Source organism: Phalaenopsis equestris, unplaced genomic scaffold (genome assembly GCF_001263595.1).
Source record: "Phalaenopsis equestris unplaced genomic scaffold, ASM126359v1 Scaffold000154, whole genome shotgun sequence".
NCBI classification, from domain to species: Eukaryota; Viridiplantae; Streptophyta; class Magnoliopsida; order Asparagales; family Orchidaceae; genus Phalaenopsis; species Phalaenopsis equestris.
In genome coordinates, this window is record NW_018164596.1 from 107,787 (window position 1) to 130,425 (window position 22,639).

Genomic DNA, 22,639 nt, shown 5'->3' on the forward strand with positions numbered 1-22,639 from the left:
TTTTCCGAACCCAGCTTAAAATAAACCCTATTTAATTATTTGTATTAAATAGGGGAACTTGTCGGCAAATAAAACGGTTTCGCAGACCCAAACGGATGTCATATCTTTCTTAGTTTATTCGATCGAGCCTCACCCTCAAGTCTTGTGTTCATCCCTCGGGGTAGATACAAGATTTGAGGTTGAATGCTCTTTCATTTAAACTATGGAAAATATGAGGTCAGTTTGATTTCATATTTTTCTAAAATTATATATATATACGTAAATTAAAAAGTCCTTCCGAAGCGGGCGACGGGATTTCGATTCCGGCGACCGACAGCTTCTTACGGGCGACCCCCAAACATGAAACCTTTCCCCCTTTTAAGCGCCGACACTTACTTGGTAGCGGACCTCGGTGAATGTTGCCCTAGTTGAAGGAAGAGGATCACGCCAAGTATACGGCCGCGGACTTCGTTGAGATCCTTGTTCAGGCCCACTAGAAATTGGAACACACGATTATTTCTATTTAGTGTTGAGGTTGGATGCATAATTCTTTCAGGTGTGATATACGTTGAGACTACTTAATTTTTGGGATTGCGATCTTTTATGAGTGCGACCCTTCAATTTTTTCCATTTTCTTAAATTCTTTCTTTTGTGACTTTGTTCTAAATATTTTGTTTTTGGACTTGCTAAAGATTAACTTTGATACAATTGAGGTATTAATCATGATTTTAAAATTCATTTGCTTTGTGATTTTACTTGGTTTAATTCTCTCTTTGTTTTTTTCATACTTTTCTAATATTTTTACAGTATCGTTGATGTTTAATTCTCATATATTTTGTTTGCAACTAAAAAAGGTTAGTGTATTTAGTGATTTGAAATCTGCAAATACTAATTTCTTTTGTGACCTATGTTTATAGTGTTATATTAGTTGTGTTAGGAACCCTATACTGGAAATTGTTATGCATCACATAAATTAATGATTTTTGATGTAGAGATTGAACCATAGTTATTGTTGAATTTTGGCTACAGTACCGCATTGTAGTGGGTCAAACTCACTTTTTAATCATAGCAAAGAATTTAAGACACATAATTCAAGTTCATGTATAATTGTATCAATTTCTCTATAACCCTTGGGTTGCAATCCACGTGCTTCTCTATATGTTCTTTGGTTTATTCAATTAATATTTCAGGAAGAAAATAATTCCATGATCATTAGTTTGTGGAACACTATACTACTAGAGATTAGTTGGTTTTTTATATTTTTCTCCACCACAAAGGTGATTTGGAATACAATTGTAACAACCCAAACTCTCATCCATCTAAATATTGTCCGATTTGACCTAATGTCCTCACAATTTTGTCCTATTAGTGTAACTTCTTAGGAGGTCACCCATCCTAGAAGTGCTCCCTCATGAGCATCTTAACTTTGGAGTTTTTGATGAAATTCCAATCATTATATGAAAATGTGCCTCGATTTTGAAAATATTGAGTGTCATGTATTCATTTAATTCTAATAGATTAAGATTATTTTTTATATAGTACGCCCAAATCTTTTAGTTCTACCTATGCCTTTCTTAACATAAGTTGAATATAAAATATCTACTCTTATAATCGGATCATCAGATGGTCGATGTTTAATGTGATCAAACCATCTAAGATGATTCTCTATTCTTGTCTGCAACTGGAGCTACATCAACCCTTTCAAATATAAATGTTGGAAGATTCAGATAAAGCCTCAAGGCTATGGAGAAGATAAAGATGGAAAAAAAAAGATAGGCATGCATAATGGAGTCAAAAGGGCTTAATTTAGAAGAAATTGACAAATTTAAAAATTTTCTCAATTTCTTATAAAAGCCATTAGGATCTTCACCTCTTCCTCAGAACGGTACAAATTTTTATTCTTTTGTTTTTAATGTTTTTAATAATTCGTCATCTTTTTGTATTTTAGATTTAGGAGCCACTGATTTGGCAATATTTATTAAATTTACAAACTCTGTCACCATAATAAGAAAATAAAAGTTGTAGATGGACCTTTGAAAACTGTTGTAGACAAGACGGCACCTCAATTTATCTCACAACTTAGTCCTTAGTAACTTATTGCATGTTTCACACACTACGATTCACTTTTTATCTGTTCACAAATTTCTTGACTATTATAGCTACAATCATATTTCTCACTAATTGTTATATTTTTTCAGGATCTCATAATGTGGAAATGAGTTATACCCTTTGAGAACCTAGATCTGCTGCAATGCTTCGTTGTCTATCATACTACTGACATCATTTGGACACACCGTTATAGATTATGACCCCGTTTTTAAAAAGTATCAATACATGTTTTTTTTCTTTTTTATAAATATAATTAGTAATCTTTTTTATTGTGAAACATAGAAATTGCTAAACATTATCATTTTTTTCTTTACAAAAATGACTCTTAATCCTCTAACTCTTTTATGTTGGTTCATTATAATATCTGAGAATCTTCTAAATTCCGTATTATCTATAGAGCTACTGGTTAGGCTACACTAAGGCTGCAACTTAATAATAAGCTGTTGCGGATAAGTTAGACTGTTTGCTTTTGCTGTAGCTGTTTCTGGACAAATGACCATTCTGCTCATGTATAATAGTGCTGTTTGTAACAAAATTGTTTATACCAGTACATTCCATACTTGAGAGCAAATATTTAGTGCAGAACATGAACATTACAAAATAAAGTAAAGATAGACACCTCATTAAATAGTGAGTAACATGATTACCAAAATTATGAAAATGACTATTTAAATAACAATTAATAATATGATAACATTATTTTTTAAAATACAGACCGCTTATGTCACGAGATAAGCCATCCTCCAGGAATACTTTCCATGCCCGATCACTCTTGGCGGTGGAATATTCCAGCCTATCTGCCCACCGAAAATAGTCAGTTTTCTGTGATTTTCTGTGGGCACCTATAAAACTGTCTTCCGTAGCTTTGTGGCTGACCCGAAGTGAGCAGAGAACACTGAAGTTCACAGTAGCAGTACAATCCTCCGAAGGTACTGGAAATCCTTAAGCTCATACTTCCTGAAGGCTTAAAAACACAAACTCTTAGACATTACGTTGGTAAAAATTTATAATAGAAGTAAATAGTTAAAGTTTTATGCAGTTGTGAGGTCTCAGAGAACTCGTATGTAAACCAACGAATATGTCATTACATAAGATAACAGTTCTTTTTAAAAAAGGGTTCTTGGTTTCCTTTAACCCACATTATACCAAATTCGTTTGTGTCACATATATATATATTACCAAAAAATGCTATCCAGAAGAACCTAAAAAATTATTACATGAAAAAAAAAGGAGCTTGGTTGTCTTATATAGAATTTCACATGTGATATCAACCAATAGTGACATACAAACTATTTAGAAGAACCCATTAGGTCAAACGTCTCATCATAGAGCTCCAAAATCCACAAAAAGAAAAAAAAAATACAAAAGGAAAAAAACTTATACAACTTGCTTAAAAAATGACTGCAGTAAATATCAAATGCATAAGGAACATAGTTATGCACAAACTGTATAAAATATCGAAACAATAAACAGTGAATGTCTTCTACAACCATTACAACTAACAAAAATAAAAAGTAACATTCCCTCTGATCACCCTCCAACTATCACATCCGTAATTCGTTCCCTCAACTTTTCCATCTCGCTTGCACCTTCTCCATCTTTAGTGCATGTGTCAGGAACATTATTTTTGGCATGTGACAAAGATTGTCCAAGCCGATACTCATATGTCTCAACAGGGACATGCATGATCCTCGTCTGCTCTACAGAACCCGATGTCGTTTCAGGAAGGATGTCGCCGAATATAATTGTTGAGAGTCATCGCGACAATCACAATCTGCACCTGTTTAGGAAACGGGTAAGTTGAAATATTGCGAAGTATAACCCATTTCTTCTTTGAATTACCAAAAGTCTTCTCAATGACATCGTGTAAGTATGAGTGACTTTTGTTGAACATTTCTTTCCTGCCCCGCGTGACATTACTGACTTGCTCAAAGTCAGATATGTGGTATATCATATTAGGATATGACTTTAGATACCCTCGTTGCAATGAATACCTAACATCAACCAAATAATATTTACTCGGTGAATAAAATGATTAGTGTTCAAGTAAAAAAAAAAGGGACCAGATCAGTCTTAAGCGAATTTGGGGGTGGATGTTGGAAGTTGTATTTCTTATTCCGTGTTGCAGATTTGAAAATTTGACTTTCATGTGATCTGCCCTCCCAATCAGCCATGACAAAAGTGAAGCACATATTGAAGTCGCATCCGACCATGACATTCTGCGTCGGTGAACCACAACGACCGATAAATGCAATCTTCTCATTATTTATAATACACGCGTCAATGTGTGTTCTATCGATTTCTCCACTACAATTCTAGAAAGATAACGAAGCGTTTCGTAATTACTATATTCATATGAAAATTGAATATACTAAATATGAGAAATTACCTGAAAGTATGACATATACTGCACATCGAGCGACATCTCTGTGGGGTCTGTTCGTATGTAGGATCTGGTAGTTTTATAACTTGTGATAAAAAACTGAATAGTGCATTCCTCCCTGCTGAGAAGTATCTGTAAATTGTTTAAGAAGAGTGCTAAAATCATTCCATAGCTCATCGCATTGATTCATTCTACGATAATATGTAGAGGTTTATTGCTAACACGTCTCATGAAATTATTCTGATGGAGTCATAAAGTCCATGCTTTTTGTTAAGTTCCTCTAACAAATTGGTGAATATCGCTCGTGTCATGCATAAAATATTGTTAAATCTCTTTGGCTGGCCCGCAAGCTCCCTAACCCATTTGTCGCTAACATAGGATGATGTCATGCATGAAGAGCATTTTTTGTATGAGGTATAATACTCATACATCAATCACACTGCAACTACAACTATCATTCTACACCTTTTTCCATTAGCATTCATGTATTTTGGTGTCGAAGTAGCTAACACATAATCATCAATGAATTGGCTACAATCATATAACGTTATGAACAAAAACCAACATCAAAATAACATTGCTGAAGTAAATAGAATACGTAACGAAGGATAAAAAACTCTCAAGTAAAGTGACGTTTTCAAAATAGAATAAATGCTCAAAGCAGCACAAAAAATCATAAGCATCTAGTGAAAAATGTCTAAAGCAGCATGTTCAAAGAAAATAAAAAATTAATAAATATGAAACGTCCCACAAGAATCGTGAAAAGAAGTCTCCGTCAAGCATCACTGTTCCCATGAAAATAATGTAGGTAATCCACCTTGCGGTCAACGACCAACGTTATGAAAAATTCTCTCTAGGTAAGATCTTCAAGCAACTTCGTAGAGAGCAAATACATCGGCATGGTCTTGTAAATTTCTGGAGTTGCCTCAAGAATTCACATAACCTGCTAGACATATATTGCTTGCGATGGGCCAGGATCATTGGTGCATGAACCCACAAACTGCGATATCTGACTTCTAATGAAAGAGCTCCTTTTTTTTATTATTGTCAACCTTTGGCCGCTTTGATCGGCTAGTGGATTTGACCTCGTTGAGGTTCAAGCTTAGGCCTTCGTTAGAATCACCTGTTTGGTCAGTTACCAAATTTGCAGGGGTGCCACCAAACCCCGCCTCGCTGGGGGCACATGCATAGTTGTCTGTGGCCGCGATACCACCAAACATACGATAAAACTTCTCTTCCAACTTAGTATTGATGCCATTGTGTTTAAATTTTTTAGCGGCTGATACCACCTACAAATTCAATTGACGTAGCAATGGACTTGAAAAAAAAAATTAACAAAATAAACAACAGCAGTGGACGTTTCAAAATTGCACCGTCAGTCTCTCAGGCCATCACTACTCGGAAGCATCAATTGTTCACTTTATCAGATCCCAACCTAAGTCCGTGGTTCCTCGCTTTAATTCTTTCCAGATTTTCCAATCATTTTTCAGCCGAGCTCACTTGTTTTTCTGCTACATCCTATTGTACCGTCTACCTGTACTTTCTTTAAATTTTTGGATGATATTTTGCCGTCCTTTCTTGTTGAAAGAGGTTGTTGGTCTATTTCTCTTATAGACCTTCTTGAGGCATATGTCACAAAATATCATTTTGGTATTCTTATCCTACATTTACAGATGAACTGAACTTTTTGTCTTTAACCATTTTGTTTACTAACATGAAAAAAACTAAACAACATAAACATTTGCCGTAAAAAATAAACACCAAATCACACACACCAACACCATCACCACACCACCAACACATACACCACCACCACCCAACCACATAAACAACATACACACCACATACGCATCACCTCTGCTACCACCTCACACACACAACAGTAATGTAATCAATTCCACACACACCAAACAGTAATGTAATCAATTCCACACACACCACACACCATCACCACACTACCATCACATACACCACCACCACCTAACCATCACCACCCAACCACTACCACCCACTTACCCCCACCACCACACAACCACTACCACCACATCCACCCCTTACCATTACCAACATCAGCACACAAACACCCAACATAACACTAACGCCGCCACCACCACCAGTTCACAGTCACCAAAAACACATAGAACCAACACACATAGAACCAACACATGACAACAACACACAATCACCATTTCCTTCTTTTTTCCAATGATTCCATAGAGTGAAGCCCTAAGAAAACCACAAACGACAAAATTTTTCATTAGTTTCTCTCTCAAATTCCTTTATCAAATTATACTTAAAAATCCGTCAAACCAGCCCATAAAAAGTTATGACAAAGCTAAGCCATAAATCGAAAAAACCAAGCCACACAGAAGTGAATTTTTTTTCATGAACTTTTCTATCAAATGCTTTCATCAAATTTTCCATAGGATTCACAAAAACAACTGACAAAAGACGATCACAGAGCTAAGCCATAAACCGAAATAAACAAAGGCCAAAAAGTAAAAATTTGTCATGAACTTTTCTCTTAAATGCTTTCATCAATTTCTCCATAGGATCCATAAAATCAACTGACAAAAGGCAATCACTCGACTAAGTCATAAACCGAAAAAAAACAAAGCAAAAAAAAGTAAAAACTTTTCATGAATTTTTTTCTCATATGCTTTCATCAATTTTTTTATAGGATCCGCAAAAAACCAAGCCATAAGTGACAATCATAGATGTAAGCCATAAATCGCAAGAAACCAAGTCATAAACGACAAAATTTTCCATGAACTTCTCTCTCAAATGCTTTCATCAATTTCATCATAGGAACCGCAAAAAACTAGACCACAAGAGGCAATCACAGAGCTAACCCATAAACTGCACGACACCAAGCCACAAACGACAATCACAACCATAAGCATATAAAATGATTCGTAAAAACCAAGCTACTGTAGGGAAAGCCAAAAATCGTAGCCCAACATCAACCACATACCTCATAGAAGGAGGTAAGACAAGGCAGGGATGGGTAAGAAATACTAAAGGACGGAAGAGAAGATGGGCTCGAAACTAGCGAGGGGGAAGGAGATGAGAGTGCTACCAGAGACCGTCGACCGGAGTTAGAAGAGGAGAATGGAGCTAGGGCACGGATGCACCGAACACAATAGAGAAGAAAATCGAGGGCACGTGGACGAAACTAAGGTCACGCTAAGGAAATCACGTGATCAAAATGCGAGCCGTGTGGTTTAACCCATGGCACGCGTTTACATAAGATTATCCGACCCTACTACCGCACCACAGTTTCCAAACAGCAGTTTCTACATTTTGGGGCCAAACCACAGCTAAAAATACCCCAAACGCACCCTTACTAATGAGCACACTCGAATGAAGTGAGTATATTTAATTAAATAAAAAATTCATTGTCAACAATATACTCCCTATAATCACTGTCATGATGAAAAATAAATTCAACTCAAATTTTTTAAGAGAAATAATGCTCATGATTATTTTAATCAAACTTTATCACTTTTTCTAAAAAAAGGATTATTATATGCCAAATTTGCTTCTTTGATACTCCCTGGCAGAAAACAATCATCACATTTTAGAGATGACTATGACACTTCTCCTCAATTAATTATTAAAATAATATTGGTGAGAAGCTATTTTAATAGCTACCTATTTAATTAATTTAATACTCTCTAATGCAATTTTTTTCAGAAATTCTTTAAACTATTTGATAGTTATTTTATATAAATAACCTTTCAACAACCTCTTCTAAAGTTTTTATATGCATTGTCTCACGATCTGACCCGAGACTTGGACTTAACTAAGGCTGGTACAGACGATCGGACGATGAAAATTAAGTTTTCTATATTCATTTACAATTTAACGAATGAAAGAACCACTAATCAATTAAATTAAAGCATTATATTTATGTTTACCTCATTACCAGGTTTCCACATCTTCAAATATTATCCCTTCTATCGCTCATCTTTTAATTATTTAATTAACTTGAAAAGATAGTTTAAAATAACAATGAGCTAAATAAGCCAGTGAATACTTATATTTCTAAATTACAATAATACAATGAAAAAAAAAAAACTAAATGCATGTGAATTAAACTTTTAATAAACCAATATTAACATTTGAGATCCTATCAATGAATCTTACTGTATCAATAATATACCAATATCTTTCTGTATCTTTATAACCATCATAGAAGCATCGTCTAAAAATATGTCAGTTAAGTTACTTCAATATCAATATTTATTTTCATTTACGTGCACGGGTATCTTAACATTCTTCCTTTAGTACCATAAAGAGATGACTCTATTATAGCCAAAAATACATATACAAACATATTATATCATTTTCTAATAATGATTATTTCAGTATTATTTCCATAATAATCAATATTTTTTGTACATGATTCAATATTTACGATAATTTAAACAAAATTGAGCACACATGTCATTCTTACAAAATGAACAAAATCCAATAGTATGCAGTACTATATCAGTAACAATAAATGCATTTGATCGAGAAAAAATAAAACATTACTATAGTAAAAGATTTGAGCACTCTTCTCGATGATAGATGATCTGCTTGCTCTTAACTTGCATTACTTCTATCAAATTATCACATATAAAATATAAAATATTCAATTATATTTTTACTTAATTGTGTTTTAATTTAATTATGAATTACTATTAGATCACATTATTTTAATTATAATTTCAGTATTTTAAACTTTAAGTTTAATTATTGTAATTAATATTAAATATTTTTAATTTATACAAAAATATGATTAGAATTAAGACTAGTTTAGTGCTTGAATCAAATGCACTTAATTTTAATGTCTAAATATTAAGCTTATATATAATATATATATTACTTATTAAATAACTAAATAAACTTACCTTTATCCTCATTAATAACCTTGTTCCAGCACGCATGCTCTTTTCTGTGTGCGATACCCGATGCGTCTTCCTTCTGGATTGCATGAGAGTTTCTCTTCCACATGACTGTCTGCGTACGAGAGCTGCTCTGGATCACACGAGAGCTCATCTATAGAGTCGCTGCAATGCCGACTCCTCCACTGCTTGACATCAACGCCGAGAACACCTGCCTCTTCTTTGTGTGCAATGATCAACTTCACTCCTTACGACCTCTCCTTCACAACAAACCCCCCGAAGCTTGACGTCGATACTTCCTCAAGATTCCTCTTCGTCGGTTAGGCAAAAACCTTAACTTAGGCTCGACCTGCTGTGTCGTTCGACTCCCAGTTAAATAAATCACGCCCCGACCATATCATTTTATAGAGCGAACTCGCTTCCTAGGCTTTTGACCTCTCTCGCTTCCTCTCCCTCCCTTTGGTTGTCCGACTATTCGTTTCTTCTCGCTTCTATTCGATTTCCCGACTCTTCACTTCCTCTTCCTCGATTCTTTGTTTCTTCTCCCCTGGTAACTAAAACATGTCCTTTCATATTGTTATATTTTTATCCATAAACAACATAGAGAAACTTGATCTAATACTCACTAGTGTGCATTTATTGGATATTCTGCCACGGGAATAAGTTTTATCATCTACTCACAAAAGGTTCTTTGTTTTAATGAATGTCACTTTTGATGAAACTCATAGCTTCGTCGCTCAAATTTATCTTCAGGAAGAGAAATTTTAACTTGAAGATACATGATAATATTCTTTTCGTGACATTTATGTAACCTAAAATCTTTAATGCAAGCCTTATACCATTTATATCTCTCCTTCTCTGTAGAAGAAAGAACATGTGTAGCTCGGATCTCCAAGAAATCCATAACTCAGAACCGTTGTAAGGTAATATTGATTAGCCCACTACAACTTATTTATGTTGTGTCTTCTAATGCATTTTCATTCTTTTTTTTTCTATTTTTTAAATCCCTTTTAATCGACATTAACATCATCCCATTTTCATTCCTTAAATTCTTTTTGAGATGGAGGTAGACTTTGGAAGTATGTGATAAGAAAAGAGATGAATGCTTGACTAAAATCGTATATGAGAGATCATTGAATTACCAAAAGTAAAGAAAATAAAAGGATGTAAATATATATTTATGATCGAATGAAAATCAGATGAGAGCTTGAGAAGGTACATTCCAAGATTGATTGTCAAATGACACTTAAAACATAAAAGATTTACCATCAATTTTTTTTTGTTTCTATCGCATAAATGAACACTAATCATATTTTGATATTCCTAATAATAAATCAGAAGTGGCTTATACAATAATATGATATAAAAATGATTTCTTACATGCGGGCATTAACGAAGACATCTATATTGATTCAACATTAAAATTCATTAGCTCTTTCAAAAAGAATAATGTATGTAGATTAAAAATGACTCTGTATCTACTGAAATAATAATCAAGAGCTTGGTTTGATATATTTACGTATGCTATAAAAGGAATTGAATATAAATAAAGCTAAAAGGACTATATGTCACATTTCGGTCCAGAGGCGGTACACCCCGACAACGCAAGACATGATGAAATGAAATGAATATGTTTTATATTCTTAAAGAAAGACTTGCATGCAAATAAAAAAAGGACTGCATATTTTATTAATACTGAAAAATTCACTAATATAACTGGTCTGAAAACAAAAAAATTCTTGAATCAAAATAGAAATTATAACATGAAATAGTATCGAGACCCAAAATGGAAAAATACAACTAAAACAAATAATGAAAAAAATATCAAGACAGGAAAATTAATACTGAAAAGCCTGCTCTAGTGGTGACGATCCTACTGGTGGCTGAATAGAACCTGTTATGCAAAATATCAATGAGTGAATTTGAGAAACAAACTTAGTAAATAACTATCTATTAAAATGTAAACTGTAAGAAGAATGAGGCATGTAGTATGGTCAATAAATAAGGATAATCATTATGTGCGTATGTAACGCTATAAAACAACAAGAGGAGTAAATATCAAATATGCATATTATACATAAAAGTATGCAATCATTTTTATCAAGTTTCTTATTATTCAGTTTCAAGTTATTATTTGTATAATCGGTTTAATAGACATCCTGAAATCGGGAAGGTCAATACCATCCCAAGAAAATCCGACGATTTCCTATATTCGTCATTCTGTGGGCTCGTCTTCCCGGCTAGCTAAGATAAAAAAAGAGTCTACCGACCTACATACTATTACACACAAACATGTCAAATTGTTTTTGCAAATATAATATATAAGAAATATGTAATTTCACACAGAGTTGTGATATGATAGATGCAATTTCATACAAGTGTAGAAAAAGAAAAGATCATAACTACAGGGTTAATTAAAACATGCATGAAATTTGCCACAATAAATTAAGATGGATATTAATCTCATCATGAACAATAATCAATGATTATGGCAAATAGGGCTGTCAAAACGGCTCATTGTTCGCGAACAACTCGTGTTCGACTCGTTAAGAAGCTCGTGTTCGGCTCGTTTGCTAAGTTAACGAGTCGAACACGAACAACACAAACAAATATTTGTTTGTTCGTGTCGGCTCGTTTTGGCTCAAAATACTACTAATCAATTATCTATGTATCTTTGATGAGTAGTATTTTTAAAAATTTAATTGACTACAAGACTGCAAAAATTTATAATCAATTAAAAACATTAATGAAGAAAATAAAATAAAAATTATTAAATTAGATTCAAATGATGTTTTAAATTTTATCCCAATTCTTATTTTCTTATGACTACGCGATTAGGGTTGTCAAAATGACTCTTTATTCGTGAACAACACGTGTTCGACTCGCTAAGCAAACGAGCCGAACACGAAGCTGGGTCTGGGCTCGAAATATAAATGAGCTGAACACAAGTTGAGCTCGAAATATAAATGAGCTGAACACAAGCTGGGTCTGGGCTCGCTCGTGTTCGGCTCGTTTACACCCCTAATGGCAAATTCAAAATTAAAATAACAAGCGCATGACTGTCAATTTTATAGAATAGTTATGAATCTACTACAATTGACAAAAAGTAACGGCTTTAACTAGGAAGAGTATGCTTACTCTCTAATAAAAAATAATTACTTATCTCGAGGTGACAAACGCGATACTTGTACAAGTTTGATGGTTCGACTAGCAATTCTATACTATTTAAAAAATAAGGCATAAATGATTAAGCAATTATTTTTATTTTTTCATAAATTAGGTGTATTTTAATAAACCTACAAAGATTTAATATATGTATGCATATCTAATAAATTATTATTATTATATTCTTAAAAGATGGAAATTATCAAGTTAATTAATCTTAATTAATATAATCAAATATTATTTTTTTTGGTTTTATTTTGATATGAAAGAAAGTATAATTTATGAATAAAATTTTTAGCGGATTTACATATGTGACACTATAAAATTTAATAATTAGTAAAAATGCCATTCTCAAATCCTACAAGTTTCTTAAATCCTGTTTTTCTTTCAGTTAGCCTTAAACCCAAGATTTGTTAAATCCCGCAGGATAAGGATTATGGGATTTAGAGAAGTGCGTGTGAGGAGGAAGGCGGAGCAGATAAGGCTACCTTCCTCAATGGTTTCGGGTAGGAGCGGACTGAAGGAGAAGAGGTCTTTGTAAGCTACGATCCCGCTGTTGCGTTTAATGCGAGCTCCGAGGGCGGTTTTATCGCAAGGGTTTCGGAAGACGTCTTTGGGAGGAATTGAGTGGAGGGTGGAGGAAGATCTGGAGGAGATTTCGGCATAGCACTGTAGGAGGAGGTGAAGTGGAGTGAGTGCGATGCCTTCGCTCTTTCTTACAACATAGTGAGGCGGTGGTTCGATATATTCAGAAAGGCAGTAGGGGCGAGCGGGAAGAATATAAGGAAAGGTGCGATTTTGGAAAGCAACGACCAAGAAGGAATATCGCGAGGGAGGAAAGAAAAAGTTAGAAAAAAAAAATCAATTCTTATACTATACTCTCTTTATAAAATACTCTTGATGATAAAATCTTAATATTTATATGTTGATGATATGATTGTTATAGAGGATGACAAACTAGAGAATGAATCTCTCAAGAAAATACTCACTGAAGAATTCAAAATCAAAGAGTAGGAAAACTCAAATATTTCTTTAGAATATAAATGAATCAATATGGATAAGTTTTCCCCCAAGAGAAGTATGCTATGTCATTGCTAAAAGAAACTAAGATGACAGAGTGTTAGACTTGTGAAACTTCAATTGAACCAAATAAATATTGGAATTTGGTGAAGAGGGAACTGATACAGATATAAGACAATATCAAATGTTAGTTGGAAAATTAATTTATTTATCCCATATTTTTTTTAACTTCACATTCAGTGTAAATCTAGTAACTTATTTCATGCTTGAACTTAAAAAGCCACATCTTGAAGACACCTTTAACATTATCTGATATTTTAAATCTATAAAAAGGTATTCTATAGAAAAAACATGATGCCCTACAAACTGAAGGATATGCAGATGCGTACTAGCTAAATCACTTGTGGATAGGATTCATTTTAGTGTACTGTATATTTTTAATAAGAAATCTCATACTTTGGAGAATAAAAAAATTATATGGGGTGATGAAGTGCTACAACTGTCCGCAGAGTCATTATCTAAGGGATTTTTGAAGTTTTATGGATCTAAATTGGATCAAAGGACTTCAAAGCCAGGCGAAAAGAGTTTACAACATTATACTATGATACAATTCAATCTCTAGTGTTGTTTATACTTCAATACAACATGATTGTACTAAGCATGTTGAACTTGATAGACACATCATAAAAGAAAGAAATTGGAAAGTGCTGGATTTGCTCCATATATGCCTCTATGGAATCAACTGCCTACATATTTACCAAGTGACTCTGCAGCTCAACATGTGAAAATATTGGTAGACGAACTTGGAATAGTTGATCACAACCATCTAGATTGTGGGGGAGTGTTGAATTTTTGCTACAGTATGGCACTATAGTGGGACTAACTTTCATTTCAATCATAACAAAGAGTTTAAGACACATTGATGAAAGCCTTTTACCATTAGATTATTTTTTCTATGGCCCTCAGATTGCAGCTTGTATACTTCCCTATATGATTGCCCACACTTTCTTATTTTTACCTTTTTTTTATTTTTTTCCTATTTTTTAATTTATCTTGGAGATGATATATATCTATTTTTGTACAAAGAAAGCAGAGAAAAAAATTGTTTTTATCTATTGTTTTATTTTCTACAGTTTTATTTGCTTATTTTATCATGTATTTCATCTCATTCTTTAGTGGCATAAATGTTCGGTTCGCATGGTTATATTCCTCTTTTCCCTTACCTCTAGGTGAGAGTTTGTATGCTTGGATTTCACAGGGAGATTGAGGAGTCGGATATTAAAGCTCTGGAAAGGCAATTGATGCAATCGATAGAAACCTGCATTACAAAGAAGAAGAAGATCATTTTGTCCCAAATGGAGATGGAGAGACTACAGGGATCAGAAGAGGTACCAGTCACCTTTGATGATTTTAATTATGTTTTTTCACCTCGAGTGCATACTTGCATTTATTCATATATGTTTAGGTTACTCTTCGATAGCATATTTCTTAAAACCTTAATGGTTGTTGTTTAAATCTTGATTTGTAATAAATAGCCTTCTATTTTGCCTTTTATCCTAAAATGTGAATCCAGAAAAATGCTTTTAGGAAAGACAAAACCTGGCCTTAATGTATGAAGAATAATTTGGTTGCAGAACTTTTCATTCTTCACACTGATTCTAAGACTGCTTGAGCCATCAGAAAAATACAGTTTAAGCATTACGGAAAATTTCTATACTGTTCTAAATTATGATATGTGTTTTCCGTTCTTGCAAACAGACTATTTTGTCCATTCTTTCCTGTGCAGACTTGTTCCTAATAGGGTAATGACTTAGTTGGGTTGTTGAAGTTAAATTTTCGTTCTACATCTCGTCATTTCGGGTATCTAAATTTAAAATCAAATCTGATAACATGTGTACAGTCCTGTTATTTAAGATGATGACTACATGTTGGGCATTAAGGTTGAATCTGCCTCCTACATCAATTTTGGCTTTCTACATTTAAAATAAAATTTAGTAAAATGTGTTTTCACGTTGTTCTGCTGGTGAAAGGATTAATTAACATTGTTCAAATAAACCAATAAACCATTCACATTTAACTAGACAACCGATTATAACAAATCACTACGGGAAATGCTTGAACCAGCTAAGTTGGTTTATGGTGGATGATTCTTTTGAAGTTTATTCTTATTTACCGTCATGAGCCGAATTAGGAGCTTGTGATTTTCAAAGCGAGGATGAATGGCCCGGTAGTAAAGTTCTATTTTTTTAACATTTAAATCATCCAAAAATTAAAAATCCATTAAACTACAAAATTTCTAATACATCATATCCAAACTAAATAGTAACATCATTCAGTTGCAATATTAATATCAATTAAAAAACTTACAACGAAAAGTATTTGCATGGTACCTATTTTTATTATTTCATACTTTTCTATAAACACACTATCTTCTGTCAACCATTTAACTCAAATAAGTTTTTCTCGCAATAAGCAGTTAAATGACATATTAAGCTTACAATAATTTAGTGAATAATTACAACTCTACTATGTACTAAATTTATATGCATATGATCTAACATGTATGTTATTAAAAATGATAAAATATTAAAATTTTATTTTAAAAAGAAGTTTCAAATATTTGCATTTTATTTAATTAGAATTTTTTTAATAATTTTAATTTAATTTTATTTAAGAAGTTATTTTGAAAGTATTGTTTAAAATATTGTAATAATTAAAGTACATACATTTTCATTTCTTCTTTCAAGCCATTTCTTTTTTAAATTTTCGTGCACAGATATAATAGCATCTCGTGCTAATATCATAAGTGGGTGTCCCTTGTGATTGTTTTGTACATTTCTTTGATTTGATTTGATTTTAATTTTATTCAATCATTAAAATATTTGCTAAACTTTTAGTGCTAATGCAATATATGGAATATATTTAAAACATTGAACATCTATTTAATTTGTTTATATCATCAAGTAAAAACATGAATTACATTTCAAAAATAAATGAATATAATTTAGTACAAATAGAAAAATAATTACCATCTTAACCATTGAATAGTGGTATTATCAATTAACCTTCACTCACTATCCTCTATTGTTTAACTCCTGTAATCATAAGTCATATCTTTAATTTTTAAATTCTAAATAAATTTTTTTATTAAATTTCTAGTAATATTTTTTTTATAATCTTCATTTTAACTTTTACAAGGGCCTAAACTTCAAAATAAATATTATATCCAAAGACAAATTTATATAAATATTTTAATCTTTTAATATTTTCAATTGTATTTCTAAATTTTCAATTTCTAATTTCAATATTATTTTTGTAAAGTATTTCACCATTCTCATCTTCCTACTTTATTTATCCTATTACAAAGTTGATAATTTTTCTACGAAAAAAATTAAGCATAGTTTAGCAAATAATTTATGTAGATTTTTTTCTTTGCTCAATCTTTGGTCAACTCTCGAAAAATATTATTTTCTTATAATAAAAATCTTAAAATATTTCTTAAAATTAAAAGCACTCTAGGGTTTAAATATATAGGTCAACATAAAAAAAAAACTCAAATTAGAACTTACCTCAATTCTTCTCTCTCTTCTTCTTGCAAGATGAATGATTGTGATTCATTCTAGTCATTTAGTTCTTCCTTTCATTATTGATTTTTGAAATTATTCAAAAAAATTAAATATTAAATTTTGTTATGACTGTGGAGTTAAAAAAAATTATTTGAATTTAGAATAAACTCTAATTTTAATTTATCGATTTCTTTTTGTCTCTCCTTCCTGCATACGAGGTGTCACACGTTGCCTCTTTTCCTCTGTCTCATTCACATAGTGCACTTGACACTGTACATGTCGTTCATCTCACACGTAAGTTTGCCTCACTCGCTCGATTACAGTTCTGTCTTCTTCACTCATAAGATGATCTACTTGCTTACCTTCTCTCCTCACGCACAACACTCAACACAATTTTGTTTTTTCATTCTTTCACATTGTTGATCTTCCTCCATGCACCATTGCCACTTGTCTTCTTTGTCACCCTCATATGAATTCCAACAGGCGACATCATCAGCCTCCTCACACTCAATTTTTTCCCTCCTGCATGCGATGGGTGCCTCTCCTCTCCCCCATCTCCATCTTTGTTTCACATAGGTTACCTCATCTTTCTTGAATAGTTACATTCAAAACTTGCTTTCCATCTCCTAACGACTTCGGTTGATCGAATCGACACACAAGTTTATTATTATTATTATTATTATTCAATTATTATAATCTCCCAATTTTCTAAAAAATATCTTCGAAATTCGAAAAATTAGATAAGAACAAACAATTCTTAATTGAGGAGATGTGAGTAATTTTCATTCATTTTTTATGCTTTCTTCCATATGACATCTCTTTCTAGCCTTTACTTTCATAAAATTTTTACAAATAAAATTTCTTTATTATCGAGTCATTTTATATAATATTTGAGGATTCCTCTTAGGTTTTATGTATAGGTCAAATCAAATTGTATATCAATTGAATTTGCAACAAATCTATTTGCTTCGTTAACATACTTCTGAAATGTAGAGATATGAAATTCATTGTGCACTTTTTTGCATATTTACGGGCGAAGCTAATCAGTAAGCCATTTTGTATCATCTCAATAATTTTGTATAGCCCCACATATTGTTGATCTAATTTCTCGATCCTTCCAAAACATTGCATACACTTCGTTGCATTGACCTTGATAAATACAAATCCTTGAATATTAAACTCTACAAGTAGCATTATAATATTTCTATAGTCTATCTCAAATGACCTTTAATCTATATATGATAAGTTGGATCTTTTTAGTAGAGCACTGACGATGGAGTTAGCTCTTTAAGCGTGGGAGATTTTGAAATCCCTATGTAAGAATGATGTTGAACTCTCAAATTTTGAGGTGTTTTTTGGTGTAATGATTGAAATTTTATCATAATTTCCAAAGTTGAGCATGCTTGTGCAGGATCAGTTATGGGATGGGCGACTTCATGGGAAATTACACGAATTAGGCCAAAGAGAACGATATCTCAATGGGTGAGAGTTAGGGCTGTTAGTTTTTCTAGTGGGCCAAGGGTGTTTGTATATTTTGAGAAGTGCTACATGTCAAGATTGTGTAAACCCCTCTTCTAGGCCAAGGTGCATCTTTTTCGCTATGCTGCTCCACAAATAAAAGAAAAGTCGTGTCTTTTGGGTTTTATTGACATCCTGTTAACTTTTTTTTTCTTCTTGATATCCTATAACTTTTTAACTAAAAAAAATAATGAAAAAATTGTCATGCTCGTACTATTATATCTTCTTCAAAAAATCATGTTCCAAGTATTAAAAGTTATTTCTGTTATATTAGTTCTATATTTTATTATTTTAGAAGATACTGTATAAAAAGTCATACTGTAAAGTTTAAGTATTTTACTTGGAAATTTTTTTGCAGAAACTTAAAGCCAGATCCTTCATTAGACGTCTTGTCGGAACAGTTGTTAGATCTGTGCAAGAAGATCAAAGGGAACAAGGTCACTTGACATGATTTGTCCCAGCTTTTAATTTAATAGTTCTTTTGCAAGGGTTTTATTTGAATGATTGTTGTGACTGAATGTAGCATTTACAAAGTATTTAAATAATCCTTATTTTTCATGGTCTTCTATAATTCACTTTGATTTTGATGTTTTTGGTCATTATTTTCAAGATATTTTTTGTTCTTTTTGGTGATTTGTAGATATTAAAGGCATGGAAGCCGAGGTGCAAGCGCTAGAAGAGCTTTCAAAGCAGCTATTCCTTGAAATCTACGAGCTTCATCAAGCAAAGGTTTCTAAGATTGCTTTAATTTATTGCAAACATAATTGATTTTCCTACCAGTTTGCTTTGGTAGCTATTTATCTTTTACATTATTGTTGTATTATTTCTTGAGAACGCTGTATTATTGCATCCTATATCATTGTTTAGTCCTTTTGCCAACATTTGTTCAATTGGGCTCAATTGATGGGTGAAACATAACTGAAGTTGGAGATTTGTAAATGATACCCATGATTTGCAAGGGCTCTCTGATATCGGAGTTAAACCCAAATCAAAATAGGGAAAACAAATATTATTACTGAAATCAAATAAAGGTTATGATAAGAGACACTTGGAATTAGAAAATAACAAAGGCTCAACTAGGGCTGAGGTATAAGAAGTGTTGCTGTGGCTTAAGGAGAAAAAGTAACTAAAACGGTTGAGCGGTGGCCGCCAGCAAGATCTTGGAGCGGTGGAGGTAGCAGGAAGGCAGCGATAGTAAGTGAGAGGTGGTTGGAATGGACGACAACTAGTTGGAAGTGGCGGGAAGAGGTGGCTGGAGGTTGGTGGCAGGTTGGAGTTGGCGGGAAGGGGCGACATGAAGCAGGCAGGTGGCTGGAGGGGCCGATAACGAACTAAAGGTGGCTGGAAGAGGTGGCAGAATTTGGAGGTGACTGGAAGGGGACTAAAGCAGGTTGGAAGGGGGCAACAACAATCAGATAGGTGGCTAGAGGAGCAGACACCAAGTTGGATAGGCTTGGCAACGAGGTGGAGGTGGCTAGGAATGATGGATGACTGCAAAAAAAAAAAAAAAATAAACAAAAGAAGTTGTTTTTTGGTGGCGACAACAACCGTGGATGAGGTGCGGTGGGAAGTAGGGAATGATAAATAAACACCATCTCATGCCCAGTTATAGCCGCAACACCTCGCCTTCAGATATAACCCTAAGAGGGAACAAGGAGCTGCCAACGACAGTCTTGACAGAAAACCCTAAAAACTGAAAACCTAAGACAATAAACACACATATATATGCCCCAGATAACTAAGATTTGATCTCCATATGGAAAGGAGGTGCCAATCCATGGTGAAAAAGCTGATCGGTCCTTCTGGTTTTGGACCGGTTCGGTTTAGATGAAGGAAGCACGAAATTTTCCCGCGGCTCCTTATACCTCCGTGCTCACGCCAGTCTCCTGGGATTGAGGTGGCTTCAACTTCATTCGTTGAAGCTTCTGGGTCCTCGTAGTTTGGAGTCAAAGTTTACATGTTGAAGGTAGCATAAATATTTTAATCCTTTGGTATGTCGATCATGTTGGTGTTGTTATTTAGCTTATTAAGGATACATGAAGTTTCATTTGCTCTGAGCTTGAGTTTCCCTAATGACCCCGTAGGAAATTTCTCTTTCTTCAGGCGGATCGACACTAAATCTCCCTCTTGAAAAGTTACCTTCCTGATTTTATTAGATTGCGTTTGGTAATTGTGATTCTATCTGGTGATCTCTTTCATGACCTCCTTGTGTAGCCTCTGAATCTCCTATTCCATTGCCTTTGCAACTGTACTAACCTCCAACATAAGAACTGATATTAGCTTTGATGGAGTGAGTGGATTGTGCTCACACATGATCTGAAAGGGGGAATGTTCCTTAGTTTGATTCACAGACCTGTCTTAGGTGAATTTGGCTTCGATTCGTATTAAATCCTATTGCTTGATGTTCTTTTCTATAAAACACTTATGGAGGTTCCTCAGACTTATGTTCATCACTTATGTTTGAATGCCTATTTGCTCATGAACTGCTGAACTAAATTGAAGTTCAGTACCAAGCTTTCTTCACGAGGCTTCCAATAGTGACTTGGGAACTTGGTGTCCCTATCTGATTTGATGGTTTTGGGGATTCCTTGCAGCCTCATGATCACCCTGAGGTACAATTCAATGACATTTGATGCATCTAGCATATTGTAACATGGCATGAAATGAGTCATCTTTGAGAATCAGTCAACCACTAGCAAGACGAAATCATTGTTTCAGTGGGACACTGGAAGTCCCAATAAGAAATTCATGTTGACATACACCCAAAGAGCATTTGGCATCCTAATGGCATGTATAGGCCTATGTTTTGCCCATGGGTCTTGGCTAGGTGGCAAGCTCTGCATTGTTGGGCGTACCACTCCATAGCTTTCGTTATTTGGGACAAAAAAAAAGTATTCCTTCTAGTGCGAGGGTCTTATCTGTCAAAATGACCTGCTAGTCCCCCGCTATGACTCTCCAGGATGATGACTTCCCTCAACGAATATTTTGGTACACACAACTTGCTCTGGTGGTACAGATAACTATCATCTTGTGATATGGTTCTGTGGGCCTATTTTGAAATTATTCCCAAATTTCTTTGAAATCCTCCTCTGGATCATATAACTCCTTCACTACCTCAAATCCAACTCTAGACTATAAGGAGGTAATCAGCGAATGGCGACAACTCAAGGCATTAAGTATTCGATTCTCACTTCATGCTTTGTGCTTGAGTACAAATTGGAATGATTCCAAAAACTCAACCCACAAAGCATTTCTACCCTTCAATTTTTTCTGACTATTCAAGAATCTCAGTGTCTCGTGATCTGTGAATAAAATGAACTCGCTCATTAGCAGGTAGTGGCTCCAGTGGCGGAAAGCTCTTACAATGGCATAAAACTCATTGTCATAGGTTGAATGCTTTTTTCAGGACTCATTCAGCTTCTCACTGAAGAAGGCTATAGGGTGTGCTCCTTGACTCAAATTTGCTCCGATCCCCACAGTATAGGCATCACCATTCACATCGAACAACAAGCTTTTCCGATAATGCTAACACTAGGGCATTCATTATCTTTTCCTTTAGGGTGTCAGAACGGGCTTCTCTCCCTTCAAAAGCCCGGTCAGGGGAGTTGCAATAGTGTTGAAGCTCCTAATAAACCACCTGTAAAATGACTCTAATCCCAAAAACCGCCTCAGCTCAGTAAAGGAATGTGGGAGTTTCCAACTTGCACTCGCTTCTATTTTCACAGGGTCCATCTGAATGAGAACACCGAATATAATATAACCCAAAAAACATACCTACGCCGTCATAAGTAGCACTGCTTCGGTGGGCTTATAGTTTCTTTGACCGCAGAACCTCGAAATTCTGCTTCAGATGTTGCAATTGTTTCTGTGAACTACTGTAGACAAGGATGTCGTCGAAGTAGATAATCATGGAACTTCCCGATGTAAACCCGAAGTACTTGATTCACCAGTCTCATGAATTTTCTTGGTGCATTGGACAGTCCAAAGGGCATGATTGTCAACTCGTA

At 34.0% G+C, this 22,639-nt stretch overlaps 1 protein-coding gene across 1 annotated transcript in view; it reads left to right on the forward strand.

The window, feature by feature from the left end:
* LOC110021959 (GPCR-type G protein COLD1) overlaps positions 1 to 22,639 on the forward strand; it is an 89,713-nt gene that overhangs the window by 18,738 nt on the left and 48,336 nt on the right. Inside the window, exons 5-7 of the mRNA XM_020720694.1 lie at positions 14,807 to 14,936; positions 18,991 to 19,069; positions 19,273 to 19,361. Coding sequence (XP_020576353.1) covers positions 14,807 to 14,936; positions 18,991 to 19,069; positions 19,273 to 19,361 — 298 coding nt within the window. The remainder of the gene's footprint in view (positions 1 to 14,806; positions 14,937 to 18,990; positions 19,070 to 19,272; positions 19,362 to 22,639) is intronic.